The 21,105-nt window shown below is 42.7% G+C and overlaps 1 protein-coding gene across 1 annotated transcript in view; it reads left to right on the top strand.

Moving 5' to 3' along the window:
* Nucleotides 1–21,105, top strand: part of LDAH (lipid droplet associated hydrolase) — a 351,093-nt gene that overhangs the window by 91,216 nt on the left and 238,772 nt on the right. The window contains exon 3 of the mRNA XM_077488850.1: nt 14,529–14,663. Within this exon, the coding sequence (XP_077344976.1) occupies nt 14,529–14,663 (135 nt within the window). The remainder of the gene's footprint in view (nt 1–14,528; nt 14,664–21,105) is intronic.

Here is a 21,105-nt window from a genome sequence, read left to right as displayed (position 1 = left end):
TTATTATTTTTTTTTACAAAATTGTCATATTATCAGGTTATTTCTCACACACAGCATATGCATACAACAAATTACACCCCAAAATACATTCTGCTACTCTTCCTGAGTAAGGCGATATCACACGTGTGAGACTTTTACACAGCCTGGCCACATACAGAGCACCAACATTGAAGTAGTACCTTCAGACGTTCTACGAGCAAAAATGACGCATCTCATTTCTCAACCACCTATTACATTTTTGAAGGCCCTGGAGTACCAGGACAATGGAATTTCCCATAAAATGACCCCATTTTGGAAAGCAAACACCCCAACATATAATCTGTGAGGCATAATGAGTCTTTTGAATGGTTAATTTTTTTCCAGAAGTTTTTGGAATATGTGGAAAAAAATTAAAACGCATTTTTTTTTACACAAAATTGTCAATTTATAAGATATTTCTAACACATAGCATGTATATAGCAAAAATTACACCCCAAAATACATTCTGCTACTCCTCCCAAGTATGGCGATACCACATGTGTAGGACTTTTACACAGCCTGTCCACATAGAGAGGCCGAACATTGAAGTAGTACGTTCAGGCGTTCTAGGAGCATAAATGACACATCTCATTTCATTCCTACCCATCACACTTTTGAAGGTCCTGGACCACCAGGACAGTGAAATTACCCATAAAATGACCCCATTTTGGAAAGCAAACACCCCAACGTATATTCTATAAGTAGGGATGCACCGAATGGGTTTTTTGGTGCCGAAACCGATACCGAAAATGAAAAATACACTAGGCCGAAAACCGAAACCGATACCGAAACAGCACCGATACCGAAAATGACTGTTTTTAAAAAATATTTTTATACAGGAGATGGTCAGAGACTGGGGACATGGTACAGGAGATGGTCAGAGACTGGGGACATGGTACAAGAGATGGTCAGAGACTGGGGACATGGTACAAGAGATGGTCAGAGACTGGGGACATGATACAGGAGATGGTCAGAGACTGGGGACATGGTACAGGAGATGGTCAGAGACTGGGGACATGGTACAGGAGATGGTCAGAGACTGGGGACATGGTACAGGAGATGGTCAGAGACTGGGGACATGGTACAGGAGATGGTCAGAGACTGGGGACATGGTACAGGAGATGGTCAGAGACTGGGGACATGGTACAGGGAATGGTCAGAGACTGGGGACATGGTACAGGAGATGGTCAGAGACTGGGGACATGGTACAGGAGATGGTCAGAGACTGGGGACATGGTACAGGAGATGGTCAGAGACTGGGGACATGGTACAGGAGATGGTCAGAGACTGGGGACATGGTACAGGAGATGGTCAGAGACTGGGGACATGGTACAGGAGATGGTCAGAGACTGGGGACGTGGTACAGGAGATGGTCAGAGACTGGGGACGTGGTACAGGAGATGGTCAGAGACTGGGGACGTGGTACAGGAGATGGTCAGAGACAGGGGACGTGGTACAGGAGATGGTCAGAGACAGGGGACGTGGTACAGGAGATGGTCAGAGACAGGGGACGTGGTACAGGAGATGGTCATAGACAGGGGACGTGGTACAGGAGATGGTCATAGACAGGGGACGTGGTACAGGAGATGGTCAGAGAAAGGGGACGTGGTACAGGAGATGGTCAGAGACAGGGGACGTGGTACAGGAGATGGTCAGAGACAGGGGACGTGGTACAGGAGATATTCAGAGACAGGGGACATGGTACAGGAGATGGTCAGAGACAGGGGACGTGGTACAGGAGATGGTCAGAGACAGGGGACGTGGTACAGGAGATGGTCAGAGACAGGGGACGTGGTACAGGAGATGGTCAGAGACAGGGGACGTGGTACAGGAGATGGTCAGAGACAGGGGACGTGGTACAGGAGATGGTCAGAGACAGGGGACGTGGTACAGGAGATGGTCATAGACAGGGGACGTGGTACAGGAGATGGTCATAGACAGGGGACGTGGTACAGGAGATGGTCAGAGACAGGGGACGTGGTACAGGAGCTGGTCAGAGACAGGGGACGTGGTACAGGAGCTGGTCAGAGACAGGGGACGTGGTACAGGAGATGGTCAGAGACAGGGGACGTGGTACAGGAGATGGTCAGAGACAGGGGACGTGGTACAGGAGATGGTCAGAGACAGGGGACGTGGTACAGGAGATGGTCAGAGACTGCGGACGTGGTACAGGAGATGGTCAGAAATTGCACACATGATACATGACACATGATACAATTGATACAATGCAGCCAGCCAGTGTGTCCCCCGTTGCAGCCAGCCAGTGTGTCCCCCTCATAGCAGCCAGCCAGTGTGTCCCCTCACATAGCAGCCAGCCAGTGTGTCCCCTCACATAGCAGCCAGCCAGTGTGTCCCCTCACATAGCAGCCAGCCAGTGTGTCCCCTCACATAGCAGCCAGCCAGTGTGTCCCCTCACATAGCAGCCAGCCAGTGTGTCCCCTCTAATAGCAGCCAGCCAGTGTGTCCCCTCTAATAGCAGCCAGCCAGTGTGTCCCCTCTAATAGCAGCCAGCCAGTGTGTCCCCTCTAATAGCAGCCAGTGTCCCCTCATAGCAGCTAACCTGTGAAGAGAAGAGGAGGAGAGTCGCCTCCGTCGCCTGTTTGATCACAGCAGGGGAACATCACAGCTTTCAGTTCAATAGCTGTGTGTTCCCGGCCGCGCGCCGTCACGTAAGCCCCTCCCCCTTGTCAGGGCACTTTGATAGACAGATCATCCGTCCAATCCTACGGGTGATCTGTCTATCAAAGTGCCCTGACAAGGGGGAGGGGCTGTACGTGATGGCGCACGGCCGGGAACACACAGCTATTGAACTGAAAGCTGTGATGTTCCCGCGCTGTGATCAAACAGGCGGCGGAGACGGCTCTCCCGCACTATATAGATATAGCTTTTCATGATGGGCGCACCAGGGGCGGGGGGCGGAGCCCCGCCCCCTACCCTGGCCCCGCCCCCTTTTCGGCTCCATTATCGGCCATTTTTCTCTTTCGGCAAATTGCCGAAAAGGGCATTTTCGGCCGATATGTTTCGGCGGCCGAAATTTCGGTGCATCCCTATCTATAAGACATATATGCAATATATATTATATATATATATATATATTATATATATAATATATATATATATATATATATATATATATATATATATATATGCAAAAAGGTACTTGGGTACTCTGATGGGCTGGAGATAGGTACCCTGGTACTCTGATGGCCTGGTGACAGGTACTCGGGTACTCTGATGGCCTGGTGACAGGTACTCGGGTACTCTGATGGCCTGGTGACAGGTACTCGGGTACTCTGATGGCCTGGTGACAGGTACTCAGGTACTCTGATGGCCTGGTGACAGGTACTCTGATGGCTTGGTGACTGGTATTTGGGTACTCTGAAGGTCGGTGACAGGTACTCATATGGACTGTGACAGGTACTCGGGTACTAAGATGAACCGTGACAGGTACTCGGGCACCCTGATGCACCGTGACAGGTACTCGGGTACTCTGATGGGCCGTGACAGGTACTCGGGTACTCTGATGGGCCGTGACGGGTACTCGGGTACTCTGATGGGCCGGGACAGGTACTCGGGTACTCTGATGTGCCGGGACAGGTACTTGGGTACTCTGATGGGCTGGGACAGGTACTCGGGTACTCAGATGAACTGTGACAGGTACTCGGGTACTCAGATGGGCTGGGACAGGTACTCGGGTACTCAGATGGGCTGGGACAGGTACTCGGGTACTTAGATGGGCTGGGACAGGTACTCGGGTACTCTGATGGGCTGGGACAGGTACTCGGGTACTCTGATGGGCTGGGACAGGTACTCGGGTACTCTGATGGGCTGTGACAGGTACTCAAATACTCTGATGGACTGTGACAGGTACTCTGATGGACTGTGATTGACAGGTACTATGAGAGGTGGTGACAGGTCCTCTTTATTGGGGGGGACAATCAGTATGATTGGTGTACACTGTAGGCGGTAACGAGATGTTACCGCAATCTCCTCCTCACACACGATCGGTGTGTGAGGAGGAGAACCCGGTAACATCTCGTTACCGTGGTTTGTATACATTTTAGTGATCCTTTCACAGCCGATCACGTGGGCAAACAGCCGGCCAATGGCTGTTTACCAGCGTCGGGGACGAGCAGTGTTCCCGGGGAACACGCCACCACCGACGTGCACTCGCAGCACGCTCACGATCGCGCGGATGCGCCGTGCACAGTTGGGGTGTGACCATCTGTGATCGGCCGTGACTTCATCACGGCCGATCACGTGGTAAACAGCCATAACCAATGGCTGTTCACCCCCTTCCGTGGCGAGCGGTGTCTCCGTGACACGCCGCCACCGAAGAAACAGGGATGGGCGCGCACGATCGCGCGCATTCCCTGTTTAAATGGGAGGCCGTCATATGACGCCCTCCCGCCACAATAGGTGCACCGCCTGGCCGTCATTTGACAGCCGGCAGTCAGCATCTAGTTAATATAATGTGTTTTGTTCATGATATGGTCTTCCCACAGATATACACAAAGCAAACCTTGCCTGTTTCCTGAGGAAGTGGGCACTGCTCCACGAAATGTGTAGAGACAATAGTTTAGGAATATATTTCAAGTTAAGTGCTTCTGCAATTTTGTTTATACATCATTAACAGCAATATATGCGTATTGGGATATGTTTTTATGACATATACAATGTTGAAATGTGTCTTATTTTAAATGTAATATGAAATACATATTGTTATATACTATGTTTGGCACCACTCATCAAAAGTCCCATGGGCAAATGTCTTTATTGGTTCTACTATGTTTATATTTATAGTTTCTTTTTGCAAGTACAATTTAGATGGCTAGTTGTGACCTAACTCTTGTCTACCCCACCAAGCACTAAAAAAAGTTTCAGCAACCCACAGATTGGTTCATGCACCTTGGAGTTAAGGAATGTATTTTGACTTTGGTTTCAACAGATGTAGATTGCTCTTATCATGTTGAGCTGACTTCTGCTTGTCCAGATGCTGTATTGTTTAATAGCTCTCACCAGCAGATGCTGGGTCAGCATTCCGCACTTGGCATATAATAATAGTCGATTTAGTAAACACAAGCTTCTGAAAATGTGTTAATGATATGCTTTTAGTGTCTCCAACAGAGCAAATGGGTCCATCATTAAATTATGGGGATTTTTTTTGTTTCCAGAATAAGCAGGTAGCAATTGCAGCTCGCCTTAAGAATTGTGTAAATTGTTTTACTGCTTTGTTTCAGGAAAGTTTACTTCCCTTTATTATGAAAGCAGTTTTGGTTTTAAAGGTTGGACAGTCTGAGAGTATCCATAGTTCTTTCATGCAAGGGATTGTAGAGTTAAAACTCTGTCAGCGGGCTGTAAATATCACTCGGGATTGCGTCGTCCACAGCACTTACATGCCCTTGCATGTCCATCTGAAGTTTGTAAGTGTATCAAAAGCCAAATAATTTTTTTCGTTTGTGTAGAAAGATACTTTTTCCTTTAGAACCTCTGTCATGTTTACAATATCTCACAAAAGTGAGTACACCTCTTACATTTTTGTAAATCTTTTATTATATCTTTTCATGTGACAACACTGAAGAAATTACACTTTGCTACAATGTAAAGTTGTGTGTTTACAGCTTGTATAACATTATACATTTGCTGTCCCCTCAAAATAACGCAACACACAGCTATTAATGTCTAAACCGCTGGCAACAAAAGTGAGTACATCCCCAAGTGAAACTGTCCAAATTGGGCCCAAAGTGTCAATATTTTGTGTGGCCACAATTATTTTCCAGCACTGCCTTAACGCTCTTGGGCATGGAGTTCACTAGAGCTTCACAGGTTGCCACTGGAGTCCTCTTCCACTCCTCCATGATGACATCATGGATCTGGTGGATGTTAGAGACCTTGCGCTCCTCCACCTTTCGTTTTAGGATGCCCCACAGATGCTTAATAGGGTTTAGGTCTGGAGACATGCTTGGCCAGTCCATCACCTTTACCCTCAGCTTCTTTAGCAAGGCAGTGATCATCTTGGAGGTGTGTTTGGGGTCCTTATCATGTTGGAATGTTGCCCTGTGGCCGAGTCTCCGAAAGGAGGGGCTCATGCTCTGCTTCAGTACATGTTGACATTTATGGTTCCCTCAATGAACTGTAGCTCCCCAGTGCTGGCAGCAGTCATGCAGCCCCAGACCATGACACTTCCACCACCATGCTTGACTGTAGGCACACTTGTCTTTGTACTCCTCACTTAGTTGCCTCCACATACGCTTGACACCATCTGAACCAAGTACGTTTATCTTGGTCTCATCAGACCACAGGACATGGTTCCAGTAATCCATGTCCTTAGTCTGCTTGTCTTCAGCACACTGTTTGCGGGCTTTCTTGTGCATCATCTATAGAACAGGCTTCCTTCTGGGATGGCAGCCATGCAGACCAATTTGATGCAGTGTGCGGAATATGATCTGAGCACTGACAGGCTGACCCCCCACCCCTTAAACCTCTGCAGCAATGCTGGCAGCACTCATATGTCTATTTCCTAAAGACAACTTTTGGATATGACGCTTAGCACGTGCACACAACTTCTTTGGTCGACCATGGCAAAGCCTGTTCTGAGTGGAACCTGTCCTGTTAAACCGCTGTATGGTCTTGGCCACCATGCTACAGCTCAGTTTCAGGCTCTTGGCAATCTTCTTATAGGCAAGGCCATCTTTATGTAGAGCAACAATTCTTTTTTCAGATCCCCAGAGAATTCTTTGCCATAAGGTGCCATGTTAAACTTCCAGTGACCAATGCTAGAGAGAGAGCGATAACACCAAATTTAACAGACCTGCTCCGCATTCACACCTAAGACCTTGTAACACTAACAAATCACATGACACCGGGGAGGGAAAATGGATGTATATTGGTGTCTACACATTTTGGAGATTTACTTTTACTAGTGGATAGGGGGTCAGATTGGACAGGTACAGCAGAATCTCCTCAATGGGTATAAAGACAGCATTTAAAATATAAATGTGGTTTAAACTCTACCCCATCTTATGTAAAACAAAGTAAACCACTACACTCCCAACCGCAGTCTTCGGTCCTCTAACCAAAACCTCCTCCTCGGTCCTAAATCTCGGTACAAATCAAAGGGGAGCGGAGATTCGCTGTCCAAGGACCACAGATATGGAACGCTCTACCAACTAAGATCCGCTTGGAAGAAAACCACCAGGTCTTCAGCAAAAAACTCAAGACCTTCCTCTTCTAGAAGCTGGACAACAAAGCTCCGCACAGTGCCTTGAGGCGATTCAGTTCACATTGTGCGCTATACAAATTATTCATTCATTCATTCAAAATGAAAAAAGTTTGTTGGGTTTTATGCAGTGTTCTATGGTGCTTTATGTCAATGTGTATCTGTACTTTTAAGATGGGGTTACATAAGTCATGTGATTCTCTTTTCTGATGCAGAACTGCAGGATCAATCACCTAGTCCTTTCTATACAGCCTCCCATCTTCATCAAGAATTTTTTCTACTGAAGTTCTATGCTGGAAGTGCTGGATGAAGTCCTCTAGGACTTCATCCAGCACTTCCAGCATAGAACTTCATGCTAGAAACTAAGATATACTTGCACAAAATCTTTGAACAAAATCTTTTAAATTACACTTGCTATTTTCTTAGTGAAAAGAGATAGGGGGAGGAGGGGAAAGTCAATGACATCAAATAAAAGAGATTTTTGTCTGTAAGGAACTATCGGTCACAGGTGCGATGGTCTGTACAAAGGTCGTCCTGTGAGCTGACAGGTGGGCAGCACACACGCCTTACTTTCACTGTCCTCTCCAGATGATCGCTGGAGCTTGGGAACGTCTTCCAAGCTGGGAGAAATTGTCAGAGCTCCCGAGGGCGCATTAATCCTTTCAAGAAATTAGAGAGGGCTCTTTTAAAGATAATACAATTTTGTGTCTGGTTGAAAGTGGATATTGTAATTGTACTGTTAAAGGGAAGAGGAGCTTGTGTGCAGGTCACTTCGAAATGTTGACAGTAAACAGTTTAATGCATTGCACAGGGGTCTCGCTTTCAGAAGCGGATCGCTTCAACTCTTCTCGCACTCACGTTCATAGGCGCGCTCCAGCCTGTGGAACATTTGTTATTCAGCAGCTGTTGCTCTGCAAAATTCACATGATGAGGATTTAATGCCGAACATTTCCGACAAAATATTTGAAAAGACGTGGAAGTGCTCATTTGGACTTCAAGAAAAATACTTTGTAGCCAAAACAAATCCACAAACTGCACTAAATTTAAAGGTGGCGCAGGGAGGTGGGGTGAGCCTACGGGTGAGCTAAGTCCTGGATTTTACAGTCCAAACAATAAGGGAATTTGCATCTCCTACTGTCTGAAATGCAAAAAATGTCTTTCGTTTATATAGTTTAGATTATGGGCAAGGTGCAGTTTTTTCGATAGCTTTGTGAGCACTTGCTCAAATATGCATCATTAACCACTTCAGCCCCAGAAGATTTGGCTGCTCAATGACCAGGCCATTTTTTTTGCGATTCGGTACTGCATCACTTTAACTGACAATTGTGCAGCTGTGCAACGCTGTACCCAAACAAAATTGATGTACTTTGTTTCCCACAAATTGAGCTTTCTTTGGGTGGTATTTGATCACCTCTGCTGTTTTTTATTTTTTGCGTATAAACAAAAGAAGAACAATTTTGAAAAAAACAAAATGGGGGTTAATTACGAAAGGCAAATCCACTTTGCACTGCAAGTGCACTTGGAAGTGCAGTCGCTTTAAATCTGAGGGGAAAGCTCTGAAATGAGGGGAAGCTCTAGTGATTTTATCATTCAATCATGTGCAAGCTAAAATGCTGTTTTTTATTGTCCTTGCATGTCCCCCTCGGATTTACAGTTACTGCAATTCCAAGTGCTCTTGTAGTGGAAAGTGGATTTGCCTTTCATAAATAACCCCCAATATCTTTTACATTTTGCTATAATAAATATCCCAATTTAAAAAAAAAATAAAAGTGTTTTCCTCAGTTTAGGGCGATATGTATTCTTCTACATATGGTAAAAAAATCTCAATAATCGTATATTGATTGGGTTGTGCAAAAGTTACAGTGTCTACAAAATAGGGGTTATATTTATGGCATTTTTATTACTATTATTATTTTTATTTTTTACCAGTAATGGCGGTGATCAGCCATTTTTATCAGAACTGTGATATTGCGGCGGACACATCGGACATTTTTGACACATTTTTGGGACCAGTGACATTTATACAGCGATCAGCGCTATATAAATGCACTGATTACGTTATAAATGTCACTTTCAGGGAATGGGTTAACACTAGGGGCGATCAAGGGGTTAAATTTGTTCCCTCACTGTGTTCTAACTGTAGGGGGGATGGGACTGCCTAGGAGAGATGACAGATCGGTGTTCATAATCAGTATGAACACACGATCAGTCTCTTCTCCCCTGAGAGAATCGGGATCTGTGCGTTTATACACACAGATCCTGGTTCTCACTCTGTCACGAGCAATCGTGGGTGGCCGCTGTTCCTCTCGGCCGTCAGGCGCTTGCAATGGCTCTGGCAGCGCGCGCCCCCTTGTGGCCAAAAGGCAGAGCAGCGTAAGGTATTGTCGTTTTACCCAAGGGAGCCAACCTGCCACAGTAAAACTGTAGCGGCTGGTCCAGAAGCGGTTGAAGCCTAACTCCAGTTAATTTTTTTTTTCTTTACAGAACAGTTACATTTTTGTCAATGGTGTTTATTGTCTGTGATTCCCATTACGGAGATTTTCTCTCCTGTTCCTATGATGCCTGTAGAAGAAGTGCAGAGTGTAGTTGTACTGTGAAGGCACAGACCGCAATAAAAAACATGATCTCAAATTTGAACCCTTTCTTATTTTCTATAATTTTTTAAATAATTTATGTGTTTTGTTTTCCTGTTGCAAATATTTTCTATCGCTTCCACTCCTGGCATAGGGATATAGAGCAGCCATCATTGGGCTTAAGGGAAAAATATGATTTTTTTGGGATAAATTTGTGTTTTTCAATAAATGAATTTTTGGTGATTGAAAAATACTACACCATGGGAGCTGCTTTTTGCTTTCTCTGAGGACTCATCATAAAGCATTGGGAGCCATAAATATAAAGGGGATTGTCCTGAGGATATATAAAGTGGAACTGTGAGAGGAGGAGGTCGAGGGGAATGGAGACAACTCGATATAGAAGGATTGGAGGCACTTGACCCCCTTTGGGGTGCAGGGATCTGGTGAGTGGGGACCTGAGTGGGGGAGCACGAAAAGTCACCGGATCATCCTGACCAAGCACAAAAGTCACCTATACCTGATTTTGACTTACCTCATGGTTCCTGAGAATTTGATATATAGTGACTGAGCACACTATTTATTTATATATCTGCAACCTACGTGGCATATATAAAATTGTTATTTTGCACATTCCACACAGGCCTTTGCACATATATATTTTATATATATTTTTTAATATTTTGCACATTTTTTGGACTTATTTTTTATTTTTTAGCACTTGCCACTTTATGGACATACGTGATATATAGCTATCTATCTATAGCTATATACTATCTATGGACTTATATTGACTTTTGATCACTTTTGATTATATTTGGATGTGTTCTGGGGTCCTTTACACATTTTGTGGTTGAAAGAGGAACTACATATTGTTTTCTCCACGCATATATATATTTAAAATATTTATACTTATGGTTTAGTTTACACACTCTTGCTTATATTTTTATTATTATTATTGCTGTTTTCTCTTGCTCACCTTGGTAAATTTTCAAAAGTTTTGATATAGCTCGATGTAGCAGCACGATTACACCAGAGGGTGCTTACTGTTAATATGAGATAAATTCTCACCCATGGTACTGGATATTTAATTGAATATATCTAATTTTGGGTGAGGGGACACCCTGGTGTATAGGTGTGGTTCTAAAGAATATAGGAAATAGAGTGTGAATCTAGCCCTTCTTTTCACGTAGTAGGCTGCTTGTTATAGGTTATATAAACTTTTGGGTAATAATCTGGGTTAGAGAGAAATTCCCCCCCCCCCTGCCCTTTTCTCAGTCTATTATATCTCAAGTAGCAGGAGGTAGCGCCCCAGACCCTAATTTTCCTATATATTAAAGGAAAAATCTACTTTCACTTGAAGAAATTGATATACCTACAAGGGCTGTATCTAAAGTAGTGAAAAAATAGGCATAACTTTTTTATTTGTTTACGGTACATAAGTCATTCAAATTTAACATGTTAGTAGAATATCTCTTGTTCTTCTATATCATTGCAAGTAAATAATGGATTTCAAGCAAAAACAACGTGTTGTCAATGAGTTATTGACAAAGGAGGTTTGCAGGCTGTCCGACATCCACAGAAAGCAACAGAATGTGTACTGAAATGATACCATTGACAAGAGCAATGTCTTGGTAACTTTGTAAATGGTATCATCTCTATAAACATTCTGTAGCCTTCAGTGGACAGCCTGCATCTCTCCTTCGTCAAGAACTCAGTGATGGCACGTTGCTTCTACTTGGAATCCATTATTTACCTGCAATGAAAAAGTTACTATAGAGAAAATTACTATAAATTAGGGCTGCAACTAACTATTATTTTCATAATCGATTAGTTGGCCGATTATTGTTTCGAATAATCGATTAGTAACCTTAAAAAAAAAAAAAAAAATGTCAAATTGACATTCATTTTCAACCACAGTGACGGGAAAATTTGGAAACAATAGAAAACTTCTTGGTAAAAGGAATTTTCAGACAGTGTATGTGGTTTTTGTTTAGAAATTAAGTGAAAATTTTAAACAAAATTCTTTCATTCAGCAAATGTACAAAGATTTTTCATCTGAATATTCTCACCTGAAAATTGATCCATGAGGCCAGCATAAGGCTCGGTACACCTATGCAGTTTTTACTTTTGAACTGTTTCTGCAGTGCTTTTTGCTGTGCGTTTTTGATTTTTGCACACGTGGTTTTACTGCAATTTGCGTTTTTTGCCTTTTTTTTTTGGGCAGATTAAAAAACACAAATTGCTGCAAAAATGCATTACCTGGTTTTCTGCAGCTTCTCCATTGCAGTATATTGAACCAAAAAAGCACCATTTTGCGTTAAAAGTCCCTGACTCTTTCCAAATGTGCAGCGGCTGGAAAAAGCACAAATATGAACGTGTCCCATAAGAAACCATGTAAATGAACTGTAGTGTGCGTTTCTGCAAAAATCACCAATAAACATATAGATGTGAACCAGGCCTAAGACGTTTAGTAACATAATGGGGTTAAAAATACTAAAATTAGCCCTTTATAGTACAAAAAAGCAGACAATCACTACTGGAAGGGGTTCATTTTTTTACTGTAGAACAGTGAAAGTAATATTTACAGTAGTGATTATATTGTTGTACTATAAAGGGCTCATTTTAGTTGTTTTTTTTTAACCCCATTATGTTACTAGCCGAATAACCGATTATGAAAATAGTAATCGATTATGAAATTAATCGATTAGTTGTCGATTAATCGATTAGTTGTTTCAGCCCTACTATAAATAAAGGGTTACTCTACCAACATGTGAAATTTAAACTCCCTATGTTAGGTCATTAAAAAAAGCTAAAAAGCTATGCCCACTTTGCATTACTTTCAGTATATTTGTACTATGCATGCCATCTTCTAAGGTATTTTTTTTTAAGTAGCTTTCCATCTGCAGCCAGCTGTATTTTGCACAATATGAGCTTGTGAATAATCATCGCTACAGTCAGTGGATCGCTAGAAATCTTAATTGAGGCATAGTTCTCTGCTTGTTGTGAGGGTCTTGTACAAATCACTGGGGCTGGTAGACATTGGTTCTTGGTGCTACTGACAGTATTGGTGACATTAGTTGAGGAGTTGTCAGTGAGGCAGGCACAGCACAATTTTCCAAGCTAGAGTTGCCCCAGGGTTAAAGGGGGTGTATGTTAATTTGGTATTTATTTTCTTTTTGCTATAAGCAGGATTAAAAAAAATAATGAATTGATCCAACTGCAGTTATATATCCAATACCGAAATATCAGCTCTGGTTAGAATGATCCTTGAAAAAGTTAAAGTGTTACTAAACCCACAACAGTAAAATCAGTCTGTATATGCAGCATAGCATGCTTGTTATACTCACTGTGGAACTCAAGGGGTTAATCCTCTGCATTGTGTAAAAAGGCTGTTTTATCCTGTATGCATGCATATGTATCTATCTGGGGAAGGCCAGCTAACACAAGCAGGGTAGCCAACCTGCACATGCTCAGTTGTGTCTTTTATGCTGGAGAGAACCAGTATTTGTTCTCTGAGATAGCCAGGTCACATGATATTGACATCACACGTGTGGGCGTGTATACAGGCTGCAGTGGAAATCTCCTCCTACCTGAACTCTCAGCACTAGAGAAACTGCAGTTTATCACTGACCGTGGTGTACGGATCATCCAAAAAGGTATATAGTGGCAATATTGTAATGTAAAAAGAAGATTTCTAAGCTGTGGGCACTGTGGGGGGGTGGACTATTTTCATATTACTGGGCTTAGTAACACTTTAAAGTAAATCTAAACTCCAACTAGATGACATTTAGGGATCTATTTTGTAAAGGTTTTCATACAGGATCCTTAAGCCCCATACACACTATTGGATTTTCTGCTGGTTTTTGTTTTCAGATTTACCAAAACCATGTAGTGCAAGGGCCTGCCTGATTGCATACACATTGAAACTCCTAAGGTTTGACCTCATATTATATGGTTTTGGTAAATCTGAAGGAAAAACTCAGCAGAAAGTCTGATAGTGTGTATGGGGCTTTAAAGTTCTTCAACCATGATTAATTTATTTTCCGCTTTAATACAATGAAAAAAAAAATTGTGAATCTTGGGTGAAGGTTGTAAGAATTTAGGGGGTGAAAACATTTTTAAATAGACACCCTAATATCCTAAATCACTGTTTCAAACAATTGCCTTGTTGTTTTCTTTTCACCTATTTCATGCTTTTATTGTATCTCAGTACTGCTGATCTCTTTCATTCTCTTTGCATCCGCTTGCTTTCTACATGCACTTGCGCCAGCACTGGCTGCAGATGTTCGCTCAGGACCAGCTTCTTGACAGTGACAGCGGTGAACCATGCCTGCATAATGTATTTTGTACGGCAGCTTGTATTCTCACTAGGGGAGCAAGTGACAGGGCAATATAGCAGTAGCACAATTGGGAGCAATGCATAGAACATTGTCGCCCTCTTACAGCAAAGGACAAAACAAGGATCCTCATGGCAAAATGATCAGCTGCACGTGTAAATAAGTTTGAAAACAATTTTGAAATAAAATTAACTGCATAAGATGTCAATAACTGGATTCTGTGTTTTTGTTGAAACCATTTATGTTCCTGTAACCAGTATTTCTGCAGTGCTTTAGACTCCTACATGTCCTTTTGATAGAACAACAGCCCCTCTTTTCCATACAACATTTTTACTAGTTAAGTTGAAAAGTGATAACTAAATTTATTTTACTCGTTTTTAGGTAACCCTGGAATTGTAGGATTTTACAGAACATTCATGCAGTCCCTGTATTGCGGTTATAACAAGAAATACCCTGTGTGGGCCATTAGCCATGCTGGTCACTGTTCACCGCCACCAGGAATGGACATGTCTGATGGTAAGGTATTTATTGTCTGTTTGTCTTTTGCGTTGGGTGAAGCCCACAATATAATGAATATACTAAATGTAATACACAAGCCTGAATTGCTAGGAGTCAATAACCTATAAGGCAACAGAAGATGGCCACTGTCATGTTATAAAAAAGAAAAATAGATAAAAATCCCTTAGCGCAAACAGAGAGTGGGTCTTGGACCCATTGTAGCTAGAATGTCAGCACATGAGATAAAAGACAATGTGGAAGAATGGCTGCGGCTCTACTTCAATGAGGGTATTGATAGCCTCTGTGAACTTTAATTGAAAACTGAAGGAGAAGGCGCTGCCATCTAAGTGTAACAATAAGATGTATAAAAACACAAGTATTAAAAAGAGACACTCACAAGGGTTAAGGTGGTGCAGGCAGATCATCTAGAGTGCAAGGTTGTTGACCCTGCTTTTATGCGGAGGAGTGTGACCGCAGACAGGAAATCCTTAGAGAAGAGGCTGCAGGGGACAGGTTGCTCCACTGAAGGGACATGACTGGAGTGAGAAATAAGGTAAGTATTACACCCTATTCATCTAACTCTAGGCAAAACAAGCATTTAACCCTTGTCAATTTACCCATCTAATAAAAGGATTTCCCTATAAGGTCAGCGATATTCCCTCTTAGCCCTTGTACACGCGATCGGAGATTCCGACGGAATGTGTCCGATCGGAGCGTTTTGTAGGATATTCCGACTGTGTGTGGTCTGCATCGGACTGTTTCCGTCGGAATATCCGTCGGACCAAATTTTCCAACTTGCCAGAAATATTTTCAGACAAAATGCTCCGATCGGACATACTCCGATCATGTGTAGAGAATTCCGATCGGACAAAGTGCCAGGCATGCTCAGATCAAATTCCTACATCAAAGCTATTGGCTACTAGCCTAAACGTAGTCCCATCGTAACGAAATGATGTCATCACGTTCTGAAAGATCGGATTTTCCGACAACTTTGTCCGACCGTGTGTATGCAACAGTTTCTGACAAGGTCCGTCGGACAAAATCCGACGGATTTGGTTGTCGGAATCTCCAACCGTGTGTACAAGGGCTTAGACAATTCATATTTGTATTTCTAGAGCACTATGTGTTATGTAAAGAGACAGAGACTGCCTGTCTAGAGGTTCTTTTTGTGTAAATGAAACACTGGCAAGAGTCATTTGATAAGGAAGAAATCACTGCTACGAAGTATTTACATATGTGTGTACATTTCAGATTGAGCAATTTAGCTGTGTTAACTACAGAGGAGAAGAAGAGGCAGAGGAAAACATGTGGAAAGGAGCTTATAGGTCCACCTCCTGGTTATAACTAATACACGCTAACAATATGCAATATTTTATATTTATCAAGCAAAAACAAATCTTCTTCATATTAGAATGTAAATATGTTCAAAATCATTATCCATTTACCTTTAAAGTGTGACTTGCAAAAATGGTCCAGAAGTAATTTCCCTCTTCGAAGAGAATAATTTTCACATTCTTATCCAGGAACATTGTCTGAAGTCTGTATGAGAGCCTGTCCAACAGAAGAATGTTTATAGAGATGACACTATTGACGAGTCAACAATGACAAGACTTTTCTCTTGTCAATGGTGTCATCTAAGTACACATTCTGTAGCTATCTGTGGATGTCCGACAGCCTGCAACCTTCCTTCATCAAGAACTCAATGGCGGCATGTTGTTCCTGCTTGAAATCCATTATTTAGCCCCATCCATTGGCCCCTCAATGTGGCAAAGTCAGCATCTACCTTTAGCAGAGAAACAGCCCCAAAGCATAATGTTTCCACCTCCATTCTTGGCTGTAGGGATGGTGTTCTTGGGGTCATAGTCAGCATTTTCTTCCTTCAAACATGGCGAGTCAAGTTAATACCAAAGAGCTCAATTTTGGTCTCATCTGACCACAACACCTTCTCCCATTCCTTCTCCGAATCATTTAGATGTTCATTGGGAAATTTAAGATGGATTTGTACATGTGCCTTCTAAGGATGGGTACCTTGCAGGAGCAGCAGGTTTTCTATCCATGGCGGTGTATTGTGTTACCAATAGTTTGTTTGGTGACTGGGGTCCCAAACGGCCTTGAGATAATTTACAAGCTCCTCCCGTGTAGTTCTGGGCTGATCCCCCCACTTTTCTCATGATCATCCTTGCTTCATGAGCCAAAATCTTGCATGGAGCTCCAGCCTTGGGGGGGGGGGGGGAGCATTGATGGTTATTTTGGGTACATTTGCAAATCATTACTCCAACATTTGTCTCCTTCTCACCAAGCTTCTTGCTGATGGTCTTGTAGCCCAATCCAGCCTTGTGCAGGTCTTCATTTTTGTCCCTGATGTCCTTTTTTATAGCTCTTTGGTCTTGCCCATGATGGTTAGGTTTGAATGGAAGAAAGAGATTCTGTGGACATGTGTCCTTTATACACATAACAAGTTGTCGTTAGGATTGCTTTCTTAAATTGACAGGACTAATCTGTGTACCACATGAGCACATACTGCAGCCAGTCTGTGGGAGCCAGAATTATTGTTGGTTGGTAGGGGATCAAATACTTATTTTACTCCCTGAACTGCAACTTCGCTTATAACATTTGTATCATGGGTTTTTTCTGGATTTTTGGTTAATATTCTGTCTCTTTTCTAATATTTAAAATACACCTATTGCCTCAGTCTATGATGGCAATAAACATTTTTAGAGTCATATCTTCTTTGTTTGATTATTGGGCCTTTGCTTTGTAGATCATTAGTGAGTTGAGCTTGTCTCTCAGAGTTTTAAGTTCTGTTTCGTGTATGGGCGCTTGAGACTTTTTTTTAGATCGTCTCTAGGGCATGTATACGTTGTATGGTCTTTGCAAATTAGGAGGGTTGTTTCTTTTCTAAGGCCAATCCTTTTACTTTTAGTATCCTTCTTATGACTCATTTTTGGGTTTTCCATAGGATAAAGTTACTATGTCTGGATTGTCATTTTTTAGCAGGAGCTGCTTACACTCTGACCTTATTTTGAAGAGGACCATCTTGTATAAAGGCTTGTTCAGTTTCCAGTAACAGGTTTTGGGTGTCACTTCGCCCAGTTGTAGAGTGAGTGTAATTGGGGCAAGCCTTATCTTTTAAACAGAGAAGCAAACAATTTGTGAATGATATTGCCGCGTACACACGAGCGGATTGTATGGCGTACTTAGTCCGTCGAAACACATTTCAGCGGACAATCCGCTCGTGTGTGGGCTTCAGCGGACTTTTTCAGTGTGCAGTCCGGAGTACTAAGAATTTTGTTTTTTTCGAAATTCTGTCCGTCGTACTTTGGTTTCAGCGGACAATCCGCTCGTCAGTAGGCTAGTTCGACGGACTAAGAATGGCGCATGCCCAGAAAGGATTTACACGGCGGAAGGGTGCTTTGCTGTGTCTTGGACTTCCTATTTCTAGTCACGTCGTACGTGCTGTACACGTCATCGCGCAAGCTTTCGACGGACTGTTTGTGTATCCGTATGTGGTCAAGTTCGTTCAGTGGAAACTACGACAGATTGTCTGTCGGATTGTATGACGGACTAAGTACGCCATACAATCCGCTCGTGTGTACGTGGCATATGGCTTATTCTGACACTGCTGTTTTTTTCTAGACCCACTTTTCTATGAATTTTTCCCATGTGGCTGCCATGAACATGCCATTGAAGAGGTGGTTCCTGCTTCTATATCTGGGTTCCTGATGACATTATGGATGTAATTCAGTGATCAGTAGCAAGTGTTAGTATTAAATGCCTTTTAAGAAGTTAAATTACTCATAATAGGCTCATCTGAGCCTATAAGAACAGAAGGTACCCAAGAACTAGGTCAGTGCAGTGCTAGTTCTAATCAAGAATTTAATGATTAAAGTATATATTTGACCTTTGCTTTACCACTTTAAACTGTGCTGATTAATCCCTTTTTAAACAGCCAAGTTTTAGAATAAAAGGACTCTGTCGGTGAAATATAAATTCGAAAAAAATTCCTAGAAGAGACTTTATACTTACCTATCCTGGCAGTTATTCATTGAATCTTCTCTCTGCAGTAGTGCACAGCCATGCAAAGAATCTACGGGACTTGGCAGAGATGCCCGTTGCGTGTATGCACATGAGCCAGATGCCCCATGCATACACAAACATGCTGTGGATCTCTGCTAGTTCTGTGGGGCAGGAAGTGAGGTAGGAGTTCCCCACTAAATGGCAGTGGTCATCTGGTTAAAAAGTGACCCACCCAGAGAACAAGAAAAAAAAAAAAAAAGCTGCGTTACTTCAAATTCTATCTTAGATTTCACTGAAAACCGGGAAAAGCCTAGATGCCATCTGTGACCAACATGTAAGTCCCCAGTGAAAAGTCTGAGTCTGCTTACTGCTTTTTATGATTAAAAGTGGAAACGTGTAATTGTAAAAAAACATTAGTTGGGCTGCTATCTCTACACAGGAACATCGTTTGAAGCAGACGTTAAGTATGCGACGATCTTGTGTTTTACTTGACAAGGCTTGACCATTTTCTGACGATTGCTTTAGGGCAAGTCAGTGTTTCTTGTTGCAAGCCCTGTTTAAAATACTGATCCTGTCTACACTGATTTGGAAGAAATTACATACAGTTCCACAAGTAACCTCAGTCATAATATACACTTCATCTTTAATTTGCTAAAAACTAAACACAAATTATGCCGTTATGGGCAAAACAGTACATCAAAGCCTACCACTGGCACTCCTCTCAGGAAGCATTGTACTGGTGACTTCACCTGCAAACAAGCAACAGGCAGTGAGAAATGGACTGCTAGATAATTACAAGGAAACTGGAGTCTTTTTAAAATAGATCCAAAACCTTAACTTGATGACATTTAGTTTGCTAAAACACTGTTGCCATGTTTTTTTCCATAAAATGCTGTTTTCAGTGCTACTGATCTCCTCCAGCCTTTAGGCTGCTTCCACCACTTCCTGTCTATGTGCACGAGCTCTAGTGTCGGCTGCACATCCCTATACTGGGCTGATTTACTGATAGTGACAATTGTAAACCATAGCAATGTGTGTCAGCACAGCTGCTTGCAGTCTTCACTAGGGGTGCATGTGACATGGTGACAACTCTGAAGTACAGTTGGAAAAAAGTCGTCACCCCATAACAGGAAGTGCCTGAGCTAAGGCCTTTATGGCTGGATTACCAGGTATTCTTTAACTGAGGTATTGTTCATAGGTTGATTGACCTGCATTAATCAACCCAGGCTTACCGCAAGCACACTGAGAAAGCAATGGTTCTCATAATTTATGGTGCGCTTTTTGTTTTGATCATTCACATCAACCCCTGCCCTCAAGCTTACAATCTACATACATTTTTACACCATACAAGTGAGTTGGTGTACAATGCTAGATTTTTTTTTTCAACACACAAAAACATGCTACAATATCAGTAATGTGCTGCAACATGCTGTTATTAATATTATTATACAGGATTTATATAGCGCCAACAGTTTATGCAGAGCTTTACAATATAGAAGAGAGACCGTACAGTCACAATACAATCAAATACAAGTGGGTTAAGAGGGCCCTGCTCATAGGAGCTTACAATTTAATAGGATATTCTGCAGAAATTTGAATGTAGTGTATTTTTGTTCATTTTAAAGTAGAACTAAAGCCAAAACTTTTAATTTGATTGAGTCTTTTTTTTTTCTTTTTTTTTTTTTGCCATCTGTGTCTCACTGGGGACATTTTACCACACTTCCCATCTCATAGCTGCTGCAGGAACTGAGAGAAAATCCCAGATTAGCACCAGGGTCACCAGAGCTAGTGATCCCTTGGGAAAATTTCCCCTCTACTCTCTGTTCTGGTGACAACCCAAAATTTGGGAAATTCTTTCAGTCTTGGTGATAAAAGTCACCTGGATAAATAGAGATGGTGAATCACCTTTAGGCCCCTTTCACACATGCGGGCCGCATGTCCGTATTTCATCCATCTGTTTGCGGATGAAATACAGACATACATGCATTCCTATGGGATAGCGGGTGTCTGCGGATGAACATCTGCAGACACCCGATATCGTCCATCTCTGCTATGGTCTGATTCTGCAGAGCAGATTGGATGAACACGGACAGACGGTCTGTGTTCATCCGATCCCCCATAGAGGAGAGTGGAGATCTGACAGGGTGGTTCCTGCACAGTGTGCAGGGACCACCCTGTCATCCACCGGCTCAGCAGGGGTAAACAGTGCGATCCCCGCTGAGCAAGCGGATCATCACGGGGCGGATCATTACGGATCCGTCCCGTGTGAAAGGAGCCTAATGGCCTGTACACACGAGTGAATTGTCCGGCCTACTTAGTCCGGCAAACAATCCGGCGGATAGTCCGGCGGACTTTCTACCGAACGGACTTGGCCACACACGGACACACAGAAGGTCTGGCGTTTGCTAGCACGATGACTTACAGCAAGTACGACGGGACTAGA

Source organism: Lithobates pipiens, unplaced genomic scaffold (genome assembly GCF_037356315.1).
Source record: "Lithobates pipiens isolate NorthernLeopardFrog02 unplaced genomic scaffold, aLitPip1_a1.2 Scaffold_18, whole genome shotgun sequence".
NCBI classification, from domain to species: Eukaryota; Metazoa; Chordata; class Amphibia; order Anura; family Ranidae; genus Lithobates; species Lithobates pipiens.
This window is presented reverse-complemented; position numbering and strand designations above follow the sequence as displayed.